This window comes from Gymnoscopelus braueri, assembly GCF_963280865.1.
Source record: "Gymnoscopelus braueri genome assembly, chromosome: 6".
Taxonomy (NCBI): Eukaryota; Metazoa; Chordata; class Actinopteri; order Myctophiformes; family Myctophidae; genus Gymnoscopelus; species Gymnoscopelus braueri.
This window is the reverse complement of record NC_137607.1, coordinates 14,045,231-14,069,374: the sequence shown is the minus strand read 5'-3', so window position 1 is coordinate 14,069,374 and position 24,144 is coordinate 14,045,231. Positions and strand designations below refer to the sequence as shown.

At 39.9% G+C, this 24,144-nt stretch overlaps 1 protein-coding gene across 4 annotated transcripts in view; it reads right to left on the bottom strand.

The window, feature by feature from the left end:
- LOC308087089 (cyclin-dependent kinase-like 5) overlaps nucleotides 1-21,154 on the bottom strand; it is a 101,032-nt gene extending 79,878 nt beyond the window's left edge. For all 4 annotated transcript variants that reach the window (XM_080430772.1, XM_080430773.1, XM_080430774.1 and 1 more), the window contains exons 1-3: nucleotides 20,942-21,154; nucleotides 11,137-11,385; nucleotides 4,003-4,037 (exon numbers count right to left, since the gene is read on the bottom strand). In XM_080430772.1, coding sequence (XP_080286898.1) covers nucleotides 4,003-4,037; nucleotides 11,137-11,173 — 72 coding nt within the window. In that variant the 5' untranslated portion in view covers nucleotides 11,174-11,385; nucleotides 20,942-21,154. The remainder of the gene's footprint in view (nucleotides 1-4,002; nucleotides 4,038-11,136; nucleotides 11,386-20,941) is intronic.
- Nucleotides 21,155-24,144: the final 2,990 nt, after the last annotated feature.

Genomic DNA, 24,144 nt, shown 5'->3' with positions numbered 1-24,144 from the left:
GAACAACACATTTTTTGATTTTTTGCTTTAACCCATTAAGACCGGCAACGCATCTGTGTAATTTCTTTGGCTATTCAAAAATAGCAGATATACAAACTCATAGCACGGCACTTGTAGAGCTTGCACATCTTTTTTAAACGTGAAAGTTTGTGCAAATCTTTGAATATTATACATATTTTTAAATCGAACATTTTTAACTCAAATCTTTGCTTCTGGGGGTCCCTGGAACAACATATTTTGAGGTGGTGGTCCGTGGCCAAATACATATCATTTTGGGGTTCCTTGACATGAAAAGTTTGAGAACCACTGATATAGCAACATTCATGGCTTAAGTGGTTAACAAGGCACCAAAACGATGCAGGGAAATCAATCTGCTTGAAAAGGCATTCCAAGAGCCTGCACTTTATGACCATGTCAAGACTAAACGAGCCATTGCTCAGCTAACTAGCAGATCTACAAGACCTACAAGAGCAGATTTACAAGCTCACAACATTGCTTGTAAATGTACTATTTTTACAATACTTTTTTTTATAAATTTTTTACAATTTTTGTTTTTGAAAATGTTTGCCTATGACACATGCTCAATTTCTTTCAAATTAAATCATCGATTATTATTATTATTATTATTATTATTTTATATAATTGATCAAATCAATTAGTTTATTAGTTCAATTAATTGTTCCCCTAATAGCATCTCTGTACTGTAACTCAGTGCAACCTTTTCATGTCAAAGACCCCAAAATTGACCCCCCCCCCATCTGTAATGTTTTCTGCCAGTGAACCCCAGAAGAGAGGATTTGTGTTAAAACAATTAAGATAGCAGATGTACAAACTCGCAGCGCGGCAAGAAGTGACGTGCTGTGAGCTTGTATATCTGCTATTTTTGAATAGCCATCGTTTAAAATATGGATAAAGACGGTCAAATGATGGTGATGCCGTATTAACACATTTTGCTGGGGATTAAGGCCTGTCACAATTATTACATAATCGTCTAATCGCAATTATTTGAGATGCTCGCAAATCTTTTGCATAATCGTCATAATCGTTTCCATGGTGAAAAACAATAGCAGATCTACAAGCTCAAAATGCATTGCGATGCGTTGTGAGCGTATAGATCGGCTAATTCCACTATTCATGTTTTTGTAAAGTATAAAGTTATAACATCTGTCCTGTCATTTCTTTGTATAATTAGGTGATGTGTCATATCTGCCCTGTGCTACTTCAAAGCCTAAAGGCTGAACAGAAATGTATTTTTTATTCACATGTTCCAGTGTTCCACGACAAAAACGTTAATCGCAATTATTTGTGTGACAATTAATTGTCACTTAAAATGTCATAATTGTGACAGCCCCACTGGGGACCCTGTTGAGAAGCACTGTCTCAGTGAGGTCAGCACATGTTATGTAAACGCTGTGCCAGCCTCATACACTACAGTGATTATAGTGATGCTGCTGCTGGTATATTTGGAACAAATAATCACACTAAAGAGACACCAGCCCTCTGGGCCATTACAGCTCTATTAAAAGATCTGTGTGTGTGTGTGTGTGTATGCGTGCGTGCGTGCGTGCGTGCGTGCGTGCGTGCGTGCGTGCGTGCGTGCGTGCGTGCGTGCGTAGCTGGCCTGTGATCAATCAGGGTGAATGATCAAGCTCAGTAATTACAGGCTTGTGATAGTGTGGCTTTCCACCTCTCTCTCCCTCTCTTTCTTTCTCTCTCTCTCTCTCTCTGTGCCTCTCTCGCTCTCTCTCTCTGTGCATATCTCTCTCTCTGTGCCTCTCTCGCTCTCTCTGTGCATATATCTCTCTCTCTCTCGCTCTCTCTGTACTCAACAATTAACCAACATGAACCCTTGCGTCCCTATTCAGGGGTGAACATTCAACGAAAATAGCTTTTTTTTTTGTCCCACAGACTCACGGACAGACGGATGGATACAGGCATTTGTGGTTTTCTCGACAACGGTTGGTCTGACCGAATTGGCGAATTCCCACTGGCCTTACACACACCCCGGGTCATTGAAGCATAACACGCCACATTTGAGGTCAATCGGTCGGACGGTGCCCGAGTTATGCCCGGGGCAGACACAGACACACACAGAGACACACACAGAGACACACACACACAGAGACACACACAGAGACACACACACACACACACACACACACACACACACACACACACACACACACACACACACACACACACACACACACACACACACACACACACACACACACACACACACACACACACACACACACACACACACACACACACACACACACACAATCACAACACCAGAGGTAGCTCCACTGATCATGTCCAACCCAGATTCGGCACAAACAAGGGGTTGAATTCGTTCTCCTGCAATGCCACCAGAATGTGGAATGGCCTACCAAAAGCAGTGAAGGAGTGTAAAACCCTTCTCTCCTTCAAAACTGCCCTAAAAGAGTACCTTTAGGTGGCTGCAATGTTTTTTCTTATTTTTGTGTAACTGTTTATACGATGTTCTGCATAGTAATGTATATCTGTCTGTCATTTAATGTCACTATGAATTGAGTACAAAGGACCCCAATGGAAACAAGCCAATGGCTTTCTTTCTTTTTTCTTTTTATTCCTATTAGCTGACCTTGTATTGAACTGTACTTTTTTCTGCAAACTTCTAATAAATTATTCTATCAACACACACACACACACACACACACACACACACACGTTTTGTGAATGTATAGATAGATAGCACATAGCAGGCGGAGAGAGGAGCAGGAGATGTCAGATGACCTGGATTTCAATAACAGCAGCAGTCCAAACATTCCTGTGTTGTTGACCCATGCAGGCCACAGATACACTGATAACAGGGTCGACAGCTTTTTCTCACTGTGTCCATGGAAACCAAAGGAAACATCGCAGCCAAGCTGAGATTCAAACTCCAGCACCGGGTCTTTGTTGAGTCAGGAGATTCTGTGACGGCATGGCTCAGCTTTTTAGTGTGAATGTGGAGGTGCATGAGGAGAACTTGTTTCACACAAGCCAACTTATTTCATTTTTTATATATATATATATTTTTTTATATATATATATATATATATATATATATATATATATATATATATATATATATATATATATATATATATATATATATATATATATATATATATATATATAGATGTGTAGAATATCCAATTATTTTAGCCCTTTTTTTCTCCCAATTTAGTTAAAGGTAGGGTAAGTGATTTGCGTTGGTTAAAATAATTGTTAAATAGCTCTATATTCTGATAGTACTCATTGCTATAGAGTGTTTGTTCAGTATTAGGAGTCTCCTTGTCTCTCCACCTCTTTATTAAACAGAAAATGCATTTTTGTTTCAGTTTCAGTTTCATTTCCAATTTTATCCAACCAGGACAGAGAACTCAATCAGGATACAGATTAAACAAGTGAAATTGGAAGTGATGACACTAAGAAATGAGCAAACAAAATTGGAACTGGAACACTATACAAATTAAGCTTAAAAATGGGTACTTTCTCCTGATTGGCTGAGATTTTGACACCTACCGAAAAATGTATTTTCTGTTTATTAAAGAGCTGGAGAGACAGGGAGACATCTGTTACTGAAAAAACACTCTATAGCAATGATTACTATCAGAATATAGTATTTGAACCTTTTAACAAAATACTTTTTGTTTTAACCAAAAAATATCACTTACCCTACCTTTAATTCCTCCTATTTATTTTAAAATTGATGATAAAGTAGGGTATTCTGTAGGAGGGGCATGGCTACCTTGTGATGATTTTGATTGACAAGCTACACAACCAATAGCATTAATTCCCCACCCCCGCTCTTGTCCCAACCAATAGCCTTCATTTCCGAGTCCATTTTTCGGACCGGATATAGAAAGCGTATAACGCTGTCCATATATTTTACAGTCTATGGTAAGGCCCTGCCACTCTGTGACAAACACAGTTAGGTACAAAATATGACATCACTGGACAAAAATATCTTACCTTATGTCTGCACTTCAGAACTACACCATAGGCACCTAAAAGAAAGGAACAAACTATTAGAGGTCGTGGCTTATGGTGGATAGAGAGTCCGTCTAGTCTAGTGAGTAATCAGAAGGTCACAGGTTCATCTCCAGGCCTGTCCAAGTGTCCCCCTGCAGCAAGACACTTGGTCGGGGACGAGCGCCCGTCGTGACCGCCTGAGCAGCCATCAGCTGGGTGAAGCTGAAACTGAATTTCTCCCGTGGGATTAATAAAGGTTTATCCCCCTAAAAAACATTCACAGAGATGTACTGTCACATTAAAACTGCCATAAGTGGTTCTTGTAAAAGATGAAAAGCCTTTTTGACATGAGGAAACCGGGCGTACGTAAAGAGCACTGGAAGATACTGTCAGCATCAATAAAACATGATGAATTGTGTCCTGAACGGTGAACGAGGCGCACAGTTCAAATGAGAAAAAGGTTGACTGCGTTTTAAAAGCCACGGGGCCACGACAAATCACCACCCAAACTATTTTTATCTTCCGGTTTGTTGCAACACAAAATCTGCACATTTGTGTCACTTAAAACAGTGGATCTCAAACATTTTCATGTCAAGGACCCACAAATGTCTATGTTTTTTGGCTGCGGACCCCAATCTGAAATGATTTTGTGCCAGGGACCCCCACAACAGAAGATTTGTTGTTAAAAATGTTTTTCCTCTTCTTTTTTTTCTTTTTAATTCTTCAAAATTGTTCTAAAAAAGAATTATAATTTTGACAGCAAATTCTGATTTAGTCTAACACATCATTTAGTTTTAGTCCTATTTTAGTCATCAATCTTAGTCGACAAAAATATCAAAGTCTTTTATTCATTTCTTAGTCAACAAAATTAACACTGGGACTCCCCAGACTCCACTTTGACAACCAGAGCCTTCAAAAGGTATAGCTACTCCTCTCATATCCCCAGACCAATTAAGGGGAGAGAGAGAGAGAGAGAGAGAGAGCGAGAGCGAGAGCGAGAGAGAGAGAAAACACATCCTTTTTCTGAGAAAGAGGAAACGGGTGTTTCAGGTTAGAAAGTAGGACACGAGTGTTGGCAGAGCCTCTCTAAGTTGTGATGTTATCGACCCTGACAGTCTCACACGTATCCCCCCCCCCCCCCCCCCCCCCGAGGGGACCAAATGGAATCCTTGAACCGAGGAGCAGCATCCGTGTAAAGCCTCGGTTATACTTAGTTGCGTGCTGGTGGTTGTGCTCAGTAATTATAGCAGATCTACCAGCTCACGGCGCGTCACGAATGTGAGGCGTTGTGAGCTTGTTTTTGTATATCTGCTATTTACCTGTGTAAAACCTCGGTTATATATAGTTGTGTGCTGGTGTCGTGCTCAGTAAATAGCAGATCTACAAGCTCACGGCGCGTCACGAACGTGACGCGCCGTGAGCTTGTAGATCTGCTATTTTACGGCAGGCAACATCTGTTCAGAGACAGGAGACCTCGTCAAGAATGTGAGCGGACGTTTACCGTACGACCATCCACTCTCTACGGTTGTTGTTGTTGTTGTTGTTGTCATGCCAATCATGGCATTTTAGAAGACGATTCATTGTTGTACAAATAATTGCGATTAAAAGAATGTAATTGTGTTTTTTTTGCCATTGAACATTGGAACAAATTAAAAAATAACATTTCCGTTTGCCTTTTAGGCCTTGTAGACGAAGATTGCCCAGGGCAGATATGATAAATAACTGACATAAACAAAGAAAGGAGTGACATATTTAATAACTTTATACCTTCAAGCTTAAAATATATTAAAAGCTCAGCGGAACAGCACATTATAACTGCAAGGCAACATTTTACTTGGTTGTGTCTATAATGCATTATAATCACATTTACAATGCATTATAATGCACTTAAAAGGCTTCATAACACTCATCATAAATGTTTATAATTATGCATAAAAACGCATAAAGACACTGTAATAGCTGACTATAAGTTATGGTAGTTATAATGTGCTGTTTCGCTAAACATATTATGACCAGTCCAGCACTTATAATACTTCATAAACCTTTTTATAAGTTGTTAATATGCATAATTATAATAAACATATAGAACGAGTGTTATGCCTTTTAAGCGCATTATAATGCATTATAAATGTGATTACAATGCATTATAGACACAACCTTAATATACAGTATAATATATTAATATCCAATATACTTACTGGACTTTACTTCCGTAGGTCTTCCCATTAAAAGGGATATTTCACTTTCAAACATTTTTGGGGTCAATCTACTCAGGCTTTTGTGAGCACCCCAGACCGTTTTTAAGTTACTTGATTCAGTATTTAGATAATATATTCATTTAATCAGACACGCCCCCTTCCTATTCAAACTCCATTTTAACACATCGGGTGCCAAACACGGTCTGAACCGTGTTTGCGCAGAGTAGCGGTCCGGTGCCGAACACGGTCCAGACCGTGAAATATGTCTTTTTGTTTTTTTCGTTTTTCTCCACACGGGCGGGGCTAGAGCAGCTCTGGGAGTACCCATTGTGATCTTGAGAAGGATAGGCCAGATAGATCACCGGAAAAACAAAAACATGGCTGCCATCCACTTCCTGTCTATTTCCTTCTTTAAAACACCTATATCTCCGAATCTGTTTCCGGTGGGGAAAACCGGTCATGCGCGATGCGCGATCCCCCCCCATTGTAACTCGCGAGTGAAATGTTATCGTTCCAGGCTGTAGCCAGGGTCATCGCGCAACATGAATGGATGTTTTTTTTTACATGGATTTGCTCCTCGTGGAGTCTAGAGCTTTAAACAGCAAAGCGCAGTCAATGGGGAGAATGCTGGCACCCAACGTAAGTTGTTATGAAAAAATGCTGGCACCCAATGTGTTAACCATGTTATATTCATTGAAAACACCAGTCCTTGGTTCTAATGACTGATATTGTCCTTCTAATGCACGAGGAGGCCGTGTTTGCACTTTGCAGTGGTGGAAAAAGTACTTAAATATTGTAAAAGTATCAATACTGCAATGTAGAAGTACTCTGTTACAAGTAAAAGTCCGGAATTCAAAATGTACTTGAGTAAAAGTACAAAAGTATTGGTATCAAAATGTACTTAAAGTAAAGTACTAAAATGTTTGAAAATAGCTAATCTACAAGCTCACGTGTCGCACCGTGACGCGATGTGAGCTTGTAGATCTGCTATTTTCAAATAGCCTAGGTATATAATAGGGCTAAAGTGGTTAATGTATGTTTTATAACGTAATAATTTATATCTGCAAAGTAACTAGTCAGTAGCTAAAGTTTTCAAATAATTGTAGTGGAGTAAAAAAGTACAATATTTGCCTCTGAGATGTAGTGGAGTAGAAGTAAAAGTATAGACAATTGGAAATACTCCAGTAAAGTAAAAGTAGCTCAAAATTGTACTTAAGTACAGTACTTGAGTAATGTACTTAGTTACTTTACACCACTGCGTGTTTGTTTGTTCATTTATTTGATGTCCCTGAAACAAAATTTGAATACATGTTATTTATTTTATTTAAAAAAAAAAAAAAATTAAAAACTCATTTAAAAAATGAGGTAATTGGAAGGACAAAAAATGAGGTAATTTAAACTCATTTAAAAAATGAGGTAATTGGAAGGACAGTATCAGTCACTAGAACCAAGGACGGGTGTTTCCGATTAATCTAACACCAGGCTTTCTTACTGTAGGTCTGTCTACCCATTAACTCCAACAACATACCCTCATTAAAACCTTGCTTCCAACTAAGTCATTAATTCCTCCTCACCCCAGATTACAGCACAGGGGAGCATTTTAATCAGATTCTGTGCATTCATAAACAGCCAGCTTTGGACTATAGACAGCCTCTGTGGATAGCTTTAAAGCACAGCTCAAGACCTATTTCTTCACTCTTGCTTTTAGTTGATTTTTAAATCTATGCGTTATCATTCATGTCCTCACTGTTTTTGCCTGATTGACTGCCTATTATTATTAATATTATTATTATAAGCTGCCCTCGATTCTATATGGCCTCTGTCAGTAGGGAATCTTGTACACCCAAATTGTTACTTTTCAAGAAATGGAACTAAAGAACCATTTCAATCTAGTTATTATTTAGCCTTAACCCATTAATACCTGGAACGCATCTGTGTCATTTTTTGATTTGAGCTAAAAAGCATTATATTACACTTTGGCTATTCAAAAATAGCAGATATACAAGCTCGTAGCGCGGCATGAGCTTGTAGATCTGCTATTTTTGAAAAATTGTGAAAATATTTGCAAATCTTTGAATATATATTGTTTTAAAGCGAACATTTTAACTCAAATCTTTGCATCTGGGGGGGTCCCTGGAACAACATATTTTGAGATGGGGGTCTGCGGCCAAATACATATCATATTGGGGGTCCTTGACATGAAAAAGTTTGAGAACCACTGATTTCACGTTTTTTCAGAAAACTGTTAGGATTTAGAAGTCATTTTGTAGAATCGGCTTCAGGTCTCAATGGGTTAAAGCTCTTGTTGACGCTTTTCATGGTTCAATATTTATGAAGCCCACAGGACATATTGAAGAACTTTCACGCTCACTGAAAACAAAAATCGCAAATACTTTTATGTGACACTGTAGTATGGGAATGTAGAGCATCAATTTACCGGGGGAAAAAAAACATACAAAGTTGAAAGATGGAGATACAAGGTTTCTGTCAGACAGCAGTGATTTATACCATTGATTCTCAAAGTGGGGTCCGGGGACCCCCAAGGGGTCCTTGGCGGGGTACCAGGGGGTCCCCGGCTAAATTAGTTAATATAGCGTCACAACCATTTTAACCACGTTAACCATTATTGTATACTTTGGCTATTCAAAAGTAGCAGATATACAAGCTCATAGGCAGCTTGTAGATCTGCTATTTTTTTACTAGTGTGAAAATGTGCGCAAATCTTTGAATATATATATATTCTTTTTCAAAGCCAACATTTGTAACTCAAATCTTGGCTTCTGGGGCTCCCTGGAACAACATATTTCGAGATGGGGGTCCGTAGCCGAATACATGTCATTTTGGGGGTCCTTGACATGAAAAGGTTAGAGAACCACTGATTTATACAACATTGATTGACCTGAAAAAGGGCTGAGGGTGTGATGTTGTGTCAATCGGAGCGCACACACTCACACAAGAGAGCTGGGACTAAATCGTTGCCGTCAGGCAGAAACCTCTTATCTCCATATTCTAAATGTTTTTTTTTTCCGTAAATTAACGCCCTATACTTGATCAAACTGCAGCGTCACACAAAAGCATCAAAAGTAACAGAGCTACTACGCGGCGCGAAGCGTCATGTTTTGAGCTTGTAGATCTTCTACTTTTGCTACTTTGGAATTTGAACCCTGAAAAGCAACAGTTTTTTGGACATATGAGGTTTCCACCTGACAGAGACGATATATAAAATCACTATGGAAATCACTATTGATCTCATTCAAAAAACACCTGTCAAACCTCTGTGGACATTCCTTTTGTCTTCTTGGATATTATATGAAAGATGCTCAGAATACTTGGATCTCAATTTTGTAAAAACAAACATTAAAAAGGATAGTTCACCCCAAAAATGCCTTTTTTCTATCGATTAGTCACCCCATGGAGACTTGAATTCATGGATATTGTTTTGTTTTTGTCGCATTCCTAAGCATCAAATTATTGGCTTAGGAATGCGACAAAAACAAAAAAGTATCCATGAATTCAAGTCTCCATGGGGTGACTAATCGATAGAAAATAAGTTTTTTTTTTGGCTTGGGCGAACTATCCCTTTAACTCACACTGGAAGAGCACAATGCAGTGCTAATAGGCCAGTGGTCCTCACACATTTTCACGTCAAGGACCCCCCCCCCCCATCCAATTTGGCCGCGGACCCCCCCATTTGAAAAGATTTAGTGCCAGGGGGACCCCCGGAACAGAAGATTCTAGTTGTGAGATTACATAACTCTACATCTGTCTATTGTGTAGGCGTGGAGAGAGAGAAACCTAGGATCAGAATATAGTTATTCTTAGACAGCACATTCACTCACTGGATTTACCTTCTGGGTGAAATTATAGTCACATTAACCACTTTCAAACCTGACGTAAACTTTGTGCGTTTCACAGACAGCACTTTTCAAAAAATTAGCAAAAATACATGATCTACAAGCTCACAACATTGTGAGCCTTTGGATAAGCTATTTTCTCTATCTTTTAAATGGTCCTTAAAGAGATAGTTCACCCAAACAATGACTTTTTTTCTATCGATTAGTCACCCCATGGAGACTTGAATTCATGGATATTTTTTTTGTTTTTGTCGCATTCCTAAGCCAATAATTTGGCTCACGTCGCTTATGCTATTACATTGGTGCATAGCGTAGTGATTCGCGGAACCATGCTGCATTGGGGTGTAAACAAACATCTGTGATAGGAAGTAGAACGGAAGTGGTTCTATACGCATGGGTGACTGGTCTATCTGGCAGCGTGTTACACCGCCACCTAGCCATCTGGCATGCACACTACAGCGTTTTGAATCACTGTCGCCTGTCTCCGTGTAAACGCAAAATAACTTTGTGTTAAAGCCTTAAGGCTTTAAGCCTTAAGGCCTTAACACAAAGTGCTTTTGATTTATTTTGTAAATATGGCCTTAAAGGGATAGTTCAATTACACACCCCATGAAGCCTTGAATTCAAGGAGATTTTTTTGTTTTTGTCGCATTCCTGAGCCAATAATTTGGCGGCTCAAGAGTCACTCAGGACTCAAGAGTCTCCTACCGGAGACATTAGCATCTTTCCGCCGGTCATCAAATTATTGGCTCAGGAATGCAACAAAAACAAAAGAAATCTCCATGAATTCAAGGCTTCATGGGGTGTGTAATTGATGGAAAAATTTTTTTTCATTTTTTGGGTGAACTATCCCTTTAATGTTGATTTGGCACACTGACTATCAAGAAAACAAAAACATGGCACTTCATGTCAAAAAGCTTGCCGACCCCTGAGTTAGAGGCTTTGGCCTCGTCTTGGCCAGGCATCGCCTCCAAATGACCAGGTCTCAAACCTCAATGTGACTCTCCTGCTTAAATAACGGTTTCACATAAAGAACCACCATCTGAACACAGAGGGCGGTAGCTAGGAAGGAAGAAGCTCACCTTCACCTACGATCCCAAGGACTTCAAATTTATTCATTACATCACCGATGTCAGGGGCCTCCGTCCAAAGTTAAAAGGCAGCTGGGTGAGGAGGAGGAGGAGGAGGCGACGGACGCTCAGACAGACGACGGGTCCCGGCTAAAACCTGGCAGGAGGAGGTGGAGGAGGCCAGCTCCTAGGAGGAGGAGGAGGAGCGGGCTGGCTGTGCGCCGTCCCACACCGCACTGCATTGCTTCTTCACTGGATCACCTGCATGGGAGCAATACCAGAGCCATGTCAGGTCACCCAGTGGTGGAAAAAGTACTACATTTTTTTACTTAAGTAAAAGTATCAATTCTGCAATATAGAAATACTCTGATACAAGTTGAAGTCCGGGATTCAAAATGCACTTGAGTAAAAGTACAAAAGTATTGGCATCAAAATGTGATTAAACTACAAGAGGTAAAAGTAATGGGGTTTCAAAATCGTGGGATAAAAATATATATATATTTTTAAAAAGACACAATGAAGACGACCTATTAAACCCATTCAATCCGGGAAGGCGTCGTTTGTTGTTTTAGATTTATTTGGCTATTAAAAAATGGCAGATCTACAAGCTCATAGCGCGGCACCGAGTGCCGTGCTATGAGCTTGTAGATCTGCTATTTTTTTTTAATCGTGAAAATTTGTGCAAAGCTTTGAATATATATACATTTCTTAAAGCGAACATTTTTAACTCAAATCGTTGCTTCGTGGGGTCCCTGGAACAGAACATTTTGAGATGGGGGTCCACGGCCAAATACATTATCTAAACATTTCTAAATCCTAACAGTATGTTGCTATATCAGTGGTGCTCCAACTTTTCCATGTCAAGGACCACCCAAAATTATATGTAATTGGCCACAGACCCCCATCTCAGAATATGTTGTTCCAGGGACCCCCAGATGCAAAGATCGGAGTAATTTTTTTTCGCTTTAAAACATTTTCATCAGCATCTGTATGAATTAATCCGTTGGAAAATGTCAAATGTAAAAAATATTGGAAATAGCAGATCTACAAGCTTGTGAGCCATTTTTTATGTAAGGATATGGCCTGATTTGGGCCATAGTATATTATTTATTCATCATATCATTTCTTTGTATATTGAAGCTATTTGTCGCATACATTTTTAGTTTAAAAGCCTATAAGCCAAACATAAATGTCATTTTGATTTATGTGTTGCAGTGTTCAATGCCAAAAACACTATTACATCGTTAAGCGCAATTATTTGTGTGACAATTAATCTTCAAGTAAACTTTCATGACAGTCCTGTCCAGCTAGTAGTAACACAATTACAGTGAAGCGCGCGCGCGCGCACACACGCACACACACACACACACTCACACACACACAGGGTTAAGTGTCGAAGTGTCCTTGAGCAAGACACTGAACCCCCTAACCGTGCCTAATGAGCAGGTTGGTGTCGTCTTGCATGGTTTCCTCCACTATCTGTGTGTGTGTGTGTGTGTGTGTGTGTGTGTGTGTGTGTGTGTGTGTGTGTGTGTGTGTGTGTGTGTGTGTGTGTGTGTGTGTGTGTGTGTGTGTGTGTGTGTGTGTGTGTGTGTCGTGTGTCGTGTGCCGTGTGCGTGTGTGTAATGCACACTGTAAAGCACTTTGGATAAAGGCACTGTGTAAATGCACCATTTTACACATTTTCTTCACCGCCCAAAACTCCCCAAAGCAGTGGTGGTGGTAAGTAAAAGTATCCAATACTGCAATGTAGAAATACTCTTACAAGTAAAAGTCCGGAATTCAAAATGTACTTGAGTAAAAGTACAAAGGTATTGGTATCAAAATGTACTTAAAGTACCAAAAGTAAAGGTACTCATTGTGCAGAATGTCCCAAGTTCAAAATGTATAAAAAAATCTTTTGAAAATAGCAGATCTACAAGCTCACAATGTGTCGCATCGTGAGCTACTAGATCTGCTATTTTCAAATGGCCGAAATATATAAAGGGCTGAAGTGGTTAATGTATGTTTTGTAATAATATTAATAATCAAAATCTACAAAGTAACCAGTAACGTTTCAAATAATTGTAGGAGTAAAATGTACAATATTAGTCTCTGAGATGTAGTGGAGTAGAAGTAAAAGTATTTGATATTGGAAATACTCAAGTAAAGTAAAGATTCCTCAAAAAAGTGTACTAAGTAAATGTACTTAGTTACTTTCCACCACTGGATAAAGGCACTATGTAAATGCACCATTTTTACACATTTCCCTCACCGCCCAAAACTCCCCAAAGTATCAACATCAAGAAAGGTGCTGATATCATCATCAGCACTTCAGTTTGGAGCCAGCTATGTATCGTTCCTTTTTTCTTACTCAGCAAATAATGCTATCATACACTTCTACCTCCCATTGGGGGGGGGGGGGGTTAAGAACGGATGGGATTCCCTCCCGTTGTTGAAATGGAAGATGAAGAATTGCGGCTATAAATAAGAGATTTCATTCTCCATCATTTATTTATGCAGGCAGTGTGTTTTTTACATTTTTACATTTTCCACTACCCCATCTAACAGCGTGGATCTAAAGGATGACAGGCAGACCATCACTTTGGTTCCCCGGAGGGTGAACCCTACCGATTTTGGGTGACCCCTCAGACTCCGTGACCTTTCTTCTGCTGCCAGCCTTAGAACACAATTTCAACTTTTAGTTTTATACACAAGATATTTCAAAATGGAGCGGGCGGATTGCCATGAAACCACTCTGTCCAACACTGTGGTCCCACACAAGATGTCTTTAAAACAGTAAAGTAACTAAGTACATTTACTCAATTTTGAGGTATTTTTACTTTAGTGGAGTATTTCCAAATTTTTATACTCTTACTTCTACTCCACTACATCTCAGAGACAAATATTACACTTTTACTCCACTACAATTATTTGAAAACTTTAGTTACTAGTTACTTTGTAGATTTTACAAAACAATACATTACCCACTACACACACACACACACACACACACACACACACACACACACACACACACACACACACACACACACACACACACACACACACACACACACACACACACACACACACACACACACACACACACACACACACACACACACACACACACACACACACACACACACACACAGTCTAGTAGGTTACTGTCACTCTAAAATACAACACAGCTATCGGAGAATAGAGCTGTGTGTGATTCAAATATCAGATATCAGATAAGTCGACCGTATCAACACTGCAGCACTCAGATCTACTGGTAATAATAAGACTGGAATTCTGCCAGTGTCTGTGTTTACGTGGATGTCACTGAAGACCTTAGCCAGAGCGGCCTCAGTGCTGCTGTGTGTGTGGAGTAGACGAAATCCTAACCGGTCCGGAAGATATCAAAAACCACAACACAGGCTATGGGAGAACACAGTGCTGCTGTGTGTGTGATTCAGAATATCTTTAAGTCTTCTTGTATCAGAGGAGCGGTGTCTCTGCTGCTCTCAACACAACGGGGTCAGCACACGGTCGTCTGTGTGCTGACTCTCACCCAGTGGTGGAGAGTAACGAAGTACATTTACTTAAGTACTGTACTTAAGTACGATTGAGGTATTTGTACTTTACTTGAGTATCTCCAATTTCGAATACTTTTACTTCTACTCCACTACATCTCAGAGGCAAATATTATACTTTTACTCCACTACAAGTATTTGAAAACTTTAGTTACTAGTTACTTTTCAATTATAAATTATGATATCATAAAACTTACATTAACCACTTCAACCCTATTTCATACATAGGCTATTTGAAAATAACCGATCTACAAGCTCACAACGTCGCATCGTTGTGAGCTTGTAGATCTGCTATTTTCAAATATGTTAGTACTTTTACTTTTGGTACTTTAAGTACATTTTGATGCCAATACTTTTGTACTTTTACTCAAGTAAATTTTGAATTCTGGACTTTTACTTGTAACAGAGTATTTTTATATTGCAGACAGTATTGGTACTTTTACTTAAGTAAAGAATTTGAGTACTTGTTCCACCACTGCTCTCACCACAGCTACTTCCTTTTAATCCTTCTAATCTCTCATCTTAGATACCGTGGATTAAGTTTCAGATGCCAGACGGAGAAACTGATAGTATTGCTCTGGGATGAAACTGGATGAGTTTAGTACGTACAACACGGGCAACGACATCGACCGACCATGTCTGCAATCTTTTTAATTGATTATTTTAAGCACTTAAACCCTACATATACACTTAGTTGTCCGCTCCTTTTATCCCTCTACACCAATAAGGGTCCCACATTTTTCAGGCCGTGACACCCCAAAATAATCATGTTTGAACTGGGGACCCCCCATCCTGACAAGCACTTGGAATTGTAGTAGGAGTTGAGGCATTCCATTTAGCAGGTTCCACAGATAAATATTTTGCCTCTTTCTTAGGTAATATTTGGCCAATGTTTGACAATTTGTCATAGTATAGTTTGTTGGTTGTTGACATAGCAATGGTCTCATTATTAGTTTATTTAAGCTCTTAAAAGTCCTTAAATTGTCACTTTATAAATGTGCAGATACCCTGTATACAATTACAATTACTAACTGCATGTTGGTTAGTTTACTGTGGAGTGAGAAAACAATGTTGCACATTAAGTTAATCATCTGGGGACGCGCCAAAATTATTTGGTGACACCCCCTGGGGATCCCGACCCCCAGTCTGGGAACCATCGCTCTACACCACCAAATCACTTCACTTGACATTTGAGGCATTTAGCAGACGCTCTTATCCAGAGCGACTTACAAGTGCAAGATCTGAATAAGCAGAGGAAGCATGAACTCTAGTCAACAAACAAGGTAAATAGTCACATAAAGAGTGCAGAGAGAACAGTGTAGTGCCTCAAAGACACTAGGATACCAGGTAAACATTGAAGCTACTCTAGCATCTGTTCCAACATGCTATAATCTAAATCACATTCTTAACATTTGTGGTCGAGAAAAAACTAATCTTAGTAACAAAAAACGTGAGAACGAGTGACCAAGATATAGATCTGCACAGTAAACTAGCATCTGTCGAAAAAAGTGACAAAAATAGGGACACTAAGTTTCAAGTGGTTAAGGCTTATTTTATACTTTGTCGTACGATGGTGTCGCAAACATAGCCCAGTAGTATTTTACCAGTCTACATCACTGGTTCTCAAAGTGGGGTCCTTGAGAGGGTCCCATGCAGCAAAACGTAATGTGTTACTCAATATAGCATCAAAATCAGTTTAGCCACTTTTAACCCTGTATACATCAGCTATTTGAAAATGGCTGATCGACAAGCTCACAACGCGTCATGATGCGAAGCGCTGTGAGATTAGCTATTTTTTCTTAAATCCATTTTCAGGCCGGCCTTCAAACCTAGTCCCATGTTGCACTGATAAGATGCCAATGGTCACCAAAGTATGCCTATTTGAAGTGTTAAACACTGCTATAACACTGCTATAACAGTGCTGCCGAGCAGCGATGCACTTGCAGCACCCAGGTCCACTGTCATACCTGTGTGCGATCTTGTGTTTGGGAGGTAGGGGTCTACGACCACGAGTGAACAGATCCACTTCCGGAAGTGCAATTTTTTAATGAAATTGGAAGTCTGTGGGACCATACACCAATTTTGAAGCATTTAGCATACTGGGAACTGGGTTTAAAGCCCAGCCAATAGGAACACAGAGGGGGCGGAGCTTAAGCAATTACAGCCTGTCCCTGCTGGCCGTCTAAGAGCACCTACCAAGTTTGGGGAGTTTCCCATGCTGGGAACTGGAGTTATGGCTGTTTAAAGCCCAGCCAATGAGCCAATAGGAACACTGAGGCAAGTTTGGTGTGGATCGGAGCAACGGTGTGCCTCGCAGGTCCGCATGTTACGTTTGTGACGTCCGTCCGTCCGTCCGTCCACCCACCGTCGTTTGACCCACTAGGCAATTTTAACCCATTAACACATCCACCGCCAGAGGTTAATCTCATAATAATGTACTCACCTGCCAAGGTGTTTTTGTTGTTTTTTTGTTTTTTTCATGTCGCCATAGATCTTGTTAAAATCCTTAAGATTGAGCCGTGAACGGTCTGTTTACGTCCGCGAGATCTCCCTGTATCTCCCAGTGAAGACCGCATGTCAAACGGACTTCCATGACTGTAGTTAGAGCGGATTACGTTAAACAGTGAAATGCGAGGAGAAAAAACTACAGGAAGAGAATTGAGTTTCAGTTTCGTCTGTAGAATGGGAGCGGGCGTGATCGTCGAAACCGGATCCCAAATAATTCTATTTCCTGTCATCAAACCGGAAACGGAAGTGGATCAAAAAAATTCCGAAAGTGCACCCGGACCGCGCATGCGCGAAAAGACCGCAGCCCGTAGGACTACGGGCTCGGCGCTTAACCGTTGGATTTAACGGCCCGTAGAACTACGGGCCCGGCGGTAAAGGTGTTAAGACCTGAGGCCGATTCTACAGAATGTCTTCTAAATCCTAACAGTTTTTTGATGTTGCTACATCAGTGGTTCTCAACGTTTTTCCATGTCAAGGACCCCCAAAATAATATGTATTTGGTCGCAGACCCCCATCTAAAAATTTCAAAAATAGCAGATATACAAGCTCATAGCGCGGCACTTGGTGCCGCACTATGAGCTTGTAGATCTGTTATTTTTGAATAGCCAAAGAAATCTAAAATGACACAGATGCGTTCCCAGTCTTAATGGGTTATTATAGGATAGGATATTCTTTTTAACAACACAAATCTTGTATGGGGGTCCCTGGCTAAAAATATTTTCATATGGGGGTCCGCGGCCAAATGCATTAATTTGGGGGTCCTTCGTCCTTGATATGAATAATGTCTGAGAAGCACTGGTCTCTACATGCATGCAGTAACATCTGGGCTGTTCTACCAGGACCAGATGTTAGAGATGGTAGAACTCTCTCTGGACCTGATGATGTGAGCAGGGATTATCAGAGATCTCAGTGGATCCTGCTGCATGCTGTGTGTGTGTGTGTGTGTGTGTGTGTGTGTGTGTGTGTGTGTGTGTGTGTGTGTGTGTGTGTGTGTGTGTGTGTGTGTGTGTGTGTGTGTGTGTGTGTGTGTGTGTGTGTGTGTGTGTGTGTGTGTGTGTGTGTGTGTGTGTGTGTGTGTGTGTGTGTGTGTGTGTGTGTCAACAGAATGTATGTTGTGTGCAGAGGTGGAAAAAGTACTCAATTGCTTTACTTAAGTAAAAGTATCAATACTGCAATCTAGAAATACTCAAGAAATACTTATGCGACGCATTAAGCTTGTAGATCGTCTATTTTCAAATATCTGAAATGTATACAGAGCTGAAGTGGTTAATGTATGTTTTGTAATAATAATCAAAATCTACAAAGTAACTAGTAACTAAAGGTTTTCAAATAATTGCAGTGGAGTAAAAGTACAATATTTGGATCCGAGATGTAGTGGAGTAGAAGTAAAAGTATTGTAAATTGGAAATACTCAAGTATAGTACAAATACCTCAAAATTGTACTTAAGTACAGTACCTAAGTAAACGTACTTAGTTACTTTCCACCACTGAACAGAATGTATGCTGTGTATGTGTGTGTCCCTATCAACATAATGTATGTTGTGTGTGTGTGTACAGTATGTGTGTGTGTGTGTCCCTATCAACAGAATGACTCATGCGTGGTAATGGACTGAATCCACGGATTCCATGTTTTCAAAACACGGCATCCTTCAAAAACACTCAGGCTGCAGCAGACCTGGGCCTAATTACAGCCTGACACCAGGGTGTGTAATCACCAAAAACCTGGACACAAAAACAACATCTTCAAACTGACTTCTTTTCTGATTACATTATGAATTCAACAACCAAAACTGACAAAAACAATAAATGAATACGGTATGAAACAGCTAAATAAATGGCAAGCTGGGGATAGTACCCGGAATAGTGGGTGCCTGAGAAGCTTTTTTTTGTATATCTATTTTATATTTTATATTTTATTGTATAAATGGGGGGCCAAATGCATATAATATATATTTCTTTAATGACATTAAAGGGATAGTTCACCCAAAAAAATTGTTTTTTTCTATCGATTACATTAGTCACCCCCTTGAATTCATGGATATTTTTATGTTTTTGTCGCATTCCTAAGCGGTAGGTAGCGGTTACGGTAGGAGATACAAAGGAGACTCTTTGTGTCTCGGAAATCCATGCCTTTTTTTTTTGTTTCAAAAGAAAAAAAGCCTGGGAGAACTATGCAGGAACGGCGGTCTCTAAACCTTGTTATCTCCTAACCAATCAGAGTGCAGAGGGGCGTCACTCTAAATTTGGTGACGTCTGCGTGTTCCGTACACAGGCCGCGGGGGGGGGGAGGGGGCGGACGGGAGGGGAGGCGGGGACATAGATTGGTGAAGCAATAGGAAGCTGCGCTGGGTTTGGATCCTCCCTTCAAGACCATCGATTGGGCTCGCTCTTTCAGTCTATCAAATTATTGGCTTAGGAATGCGAGAAAAACTAAAAAATACCCATGAATTCAAGTCTCCATGGGGTGACTAATCTATGCAATACTAAGTGATTTCAATGCTATACTAAGCAATGTTGGGAGTGAACTATCCCTTTAATGCCTAATAGTTCTACAATTGGTACAAACCTGTGGATAGGGTATATTTAGGTCTCATAATGATGTACCGTGCCATGTTCAAATCATGTATACTATATATTACTTAACCACTTAAACCCCAGCATCCTTATTGTAGGGAAGACTTTCGCAGGAAAATAGCAGATCGACAAGCTCACAACTTGTCAATCTGCTATTTTCAGCTAGAGCTTTCCCCACAATAACAGAAAACAGAAAAGAGGTACCCGAGTACCTCAGGCCTTAAAGTGGTTAAGACCATTTTCCAGAGCTTACATTTAGGCCTGTCACAATTATTACATAAACGTCTAATCGCAATTATTTGGGATAAATCACAATTATTTTTGCATAAATCGTCTCCATGTTGAAAAATGTTCACATATTTTCAAATATTAAAAAAGCAGAAATAGCAGAGACAGCCTGGCTCCCCCCCCCCCCCCCCCCCCCCCCCCCACACACACACACACACACATAGCAACACAACACATAAACACCCACCCAGGAGAGAAAAAAACATAAACAAAACAACAACATAAACAGCTGTCACTGTTAACAGGTACTGTAGTGTGTGTGTGTGTGTGTGTGTGTGTGTGTGTGTGTGTGTGTGTGTGTGTGTGTGTGTGTGTGTGTGTGTGTGTGTGTGTGTGTGTGTGTGTGTGTGATACAGAACTGTCTTCTCCTATAACAATAGTCCACTTTAGCTCACACAGAAAGAAAAAAGAAAACAACAACACGCACGTTTATCATGACAGTTACATGATCAGAGAGAATGGGGTGAAAACAACAACACCAACAAGTCGCCAATAATAATATATCCATCCATCCATCCATCCATCCAGACATTAAACATAAACAACCAGACAGACAAGCTTCACATCACAGGTCATTAAACTATACTTGTGTGTGACAGACAGACAGACAGACAGACAAGACAGACAGACAGGCAGGCAGGCAGACAGGCAGACAAGCAGACACACACGCACACACAGAGACAGTAATACAGAATAGAGACATAAAACAGCTTTTTGGTGGAGCTGCCTCTCTGACTGGTCCAGAGAAAGGGGCGTCAAACAACAACAAAAACAGAACATTTTTTAAGGAAAACAAACCCACAACAACAGCCACTATAACGAACATATGACGCAGAAAAAGATGCATAAATATGAGAATATAAGAAGCGACTAAAAGGTAAACTCACTGTGTGTTGTTAAAGGCATGTTGAGCCTGGACTCCTACATCCACCCACCCTGTGCAGCAGCGCTGTGCACATTGCAGTAACAGTGGATACACTGTAGCAGCATAGCAGTGGATACACTGTAGCACATACACACATACACCGCACACACACACACACGGAGAGACACACGCACACTCACACATACACACTGTAAGTGGATACAGTGTGGATCTATAGTTGACAAGCCGCCGCAACGCTCAACGCCAAGCAACAGTTCCTGAGCGACAGCCGCGACGGACCAATGAGAAAACGCCTGCTGCGCTGCCAGACCCGCCTTCTTTCTTTATTTGAGCCAATGAGAAAGGCTGAAGAGAGAGAGAGAGAGAAGGACGCACCGGTGCTCTGTTTCGCCGTACGGCGGTGTAGTGCAGCCGAAAACAGACGATTTTTGCATGTAGATCGGCTATTTTCGGAGGGTGTGTTTCACATCAGTACTGGTGATAAAGTGAACTTTTTTTATATATATATATTTTTCAATTTAATAACAATATTCAAAACATATGCTACTATTTATGATTTTATTTTATTTTATTTTATTTTATTTTATTTTATTTTATTTTATTTTATTTTATTTTATTTTATTTTATTTTATTTTATTTTATTTTATTTTATTTTATTTTATTTTATTTTATTTTATTTGTGGGTGTGGAAATGCCTGATTTTGGTTATCTCCAAACTCCAAACTTCCTCCAAAATAAAGCATTGTGTTTGCTGACATCTAGTGGTTGATTTGTGCACTACTTAATGAACTTCTGAAGGGCCTCTTCATGAAGGCCTGTCTTTCACACTGCTGACATAATCATTATTAGATTTTCACGTTTTCTATACTTTTTGAATTATTTAACTTTTACTTGTTTTTTAAGTAATAACTCATAATGGAAGGGCTTACATGCCACGTATATGTGCCCATGTAAGTACATGGGCATATAGTTTAATATATGATTACCAGTGGTAAGTTTTTAAATAATTCTAGTGGAGTAAAAGTACAATATTTGCCTCGGAGATGTTTAGTGGAGTAGAAGTAAAAGTATTGGAAAATGGAAATACTCCAGTACAGTAAAAGTACCTCAAAATTGTACCTAAGTACATAAGTAAATGTACTTAGTTACTTTGATTTAATTTAACTTATTACTGTTGGACTGTCTCAGGGACTGATTAAAGACTCAAGGGGGCATTTGGGATAATTATCTTTCAGGCCTCACCACCCCACTTTACCAGTGGTGGAAAAAGTACTCACATTTTTTTACTTAAGTAAAAGTATCAATACTGCAGTGTAGAAATACTCTGTTACAAGTAAAAGTCTGGTAATCTAAATGTACTTGAGTAAAAGTACAAAAGTATTGGCATCTCCATGGGGTGACTAATCGATAGATTATTATTATTTTTTGGGTGAACTATCCCTTTAAGCTACATAGATTGGAGTAAATTGTCGATGGGTAGCCCAGGGCCCCTGGTAGTCATAATAGCCTTTATCACGCTTGCCAAAAAGTGATTACAGCTCCAACTTGATCACTGGAAGGTATTTTTTGCATCAGAATGGCTTGGTTTCATTCTTGGGGGTTATATTTTATTGCTTTTATTATATTACAATAACAATAAACTTTATTTGTAAACCTTTCATGACATGAAATGCAGCTCAAAGCGCTTTACAGAGCAAGAATACAATTACAGCAAAAGTACAAATAATTTTATCAATAAAGCAAAAAATAAAAGCAAAAGCATAAAACAACATTAAAATAATAGCAAAAAAGGAAGCGTGCATCAACGTTTTTGCATCATCCAACGACAGATAGGCTCTAATTCGCTCAATATTTCTAAGATGAAAGAAGGCAATCTTGGTATAACATGATTGATATGTGTATTACAATTCAGCCCAATCAGACCAATATACCAATAGTGGTTATACCTATGAAAGGCCATGTGTAACATAGAAAGCAGTTTCCCTCTGGCCAGAAAGTGATTGCAGCTCCCTCCCCTCCTACTTGGTCACTGGAAGGTATTTTCTGCATCAGAATGGCTTGGTCTCGTTCTTGAGGGTTACTTTTTCAAATATTATAGCCCAGTCAGACCAATAAAACAGTGGACATACCTCTAAAACACTGGTTCTTAACCTATTCAGGCCGTGACCCCAAAAATAATCATATTTGAACTGGGGACCCCCCCTACCCTGACAAGCACTTTGAATTGTAAGAGTTGAGGCATTACATTTAGTTTGACTCGGTTCCACATGTAAATGTTGTGAAAATATTTTAATTTTTTTTGTTCTTTCTTACATTATTTGAAAAGAATTGTATTGTAGTTTGTTGATTACTTTTGATGAAGTATGGTCTTTTTTTAGGTATTAAAAAGGTCTTAAAATTCCTTAAATTGTTACTTTACTGTAATCTGGACCCCCCCCCCCCCCCGCAAAGGATCATGTGGGACCCCACAGGTTGAGAACCACTGCTCTAAAAGGCCATATGAGCCATACTATGGAGATCCCTGATGTCATCAATAGACGTCATAGTACTGACATCATAGATAGGCCTCCAAGTACTAGGTACGTCACTAAGTGTTCTGACTGACAGGGTAGTGCACTAAGCTATATTCATTATAATATAGACTTACACATTTACATCGAATCACATGTTTGAGTCGGGCGACGTCATCAAAGTTGTCAAATGTCGATCAGGGCGGTAGGGTAGATATATAAAAGAAGGCAAGACACCAGTCCTCAGTCTTCTACTCAAAGGATGGAATGTTGTGCCGATTCACCGTTTGTCTCCAGCGTAGATCTCATGAAGCACTTTCTACAGGAGGACGGTGACGAGAAGAACACGCCACCTCTTACTCAGACTCCGGGAGTTGAGCACGTCACGCCGCAGCAGGAGGATATGGACAGGCTGGAGGACGAGAACCAGGCCCTGAGAGACGAGAACACCAGGCTCGCCCTGGAGCTCAGAACGGTGAAGGAGAGCCTCAATGAGCTGCAGCTGGCATACAGGAAGAAGGACAAAGAGAAGAGGAGTATGATGAATGTGGGGAGACTGATCGGCTGGAAGAAATAGAGACCATGGTGGTCCAACCTGGGCCAGATTTATTCTGCTTGCTGCGAGAATAAGGATGTTTTATTCATATTTTAAATATTAAACTTTAATAATTGGCAGGCTCCATCTCTTGAGAGA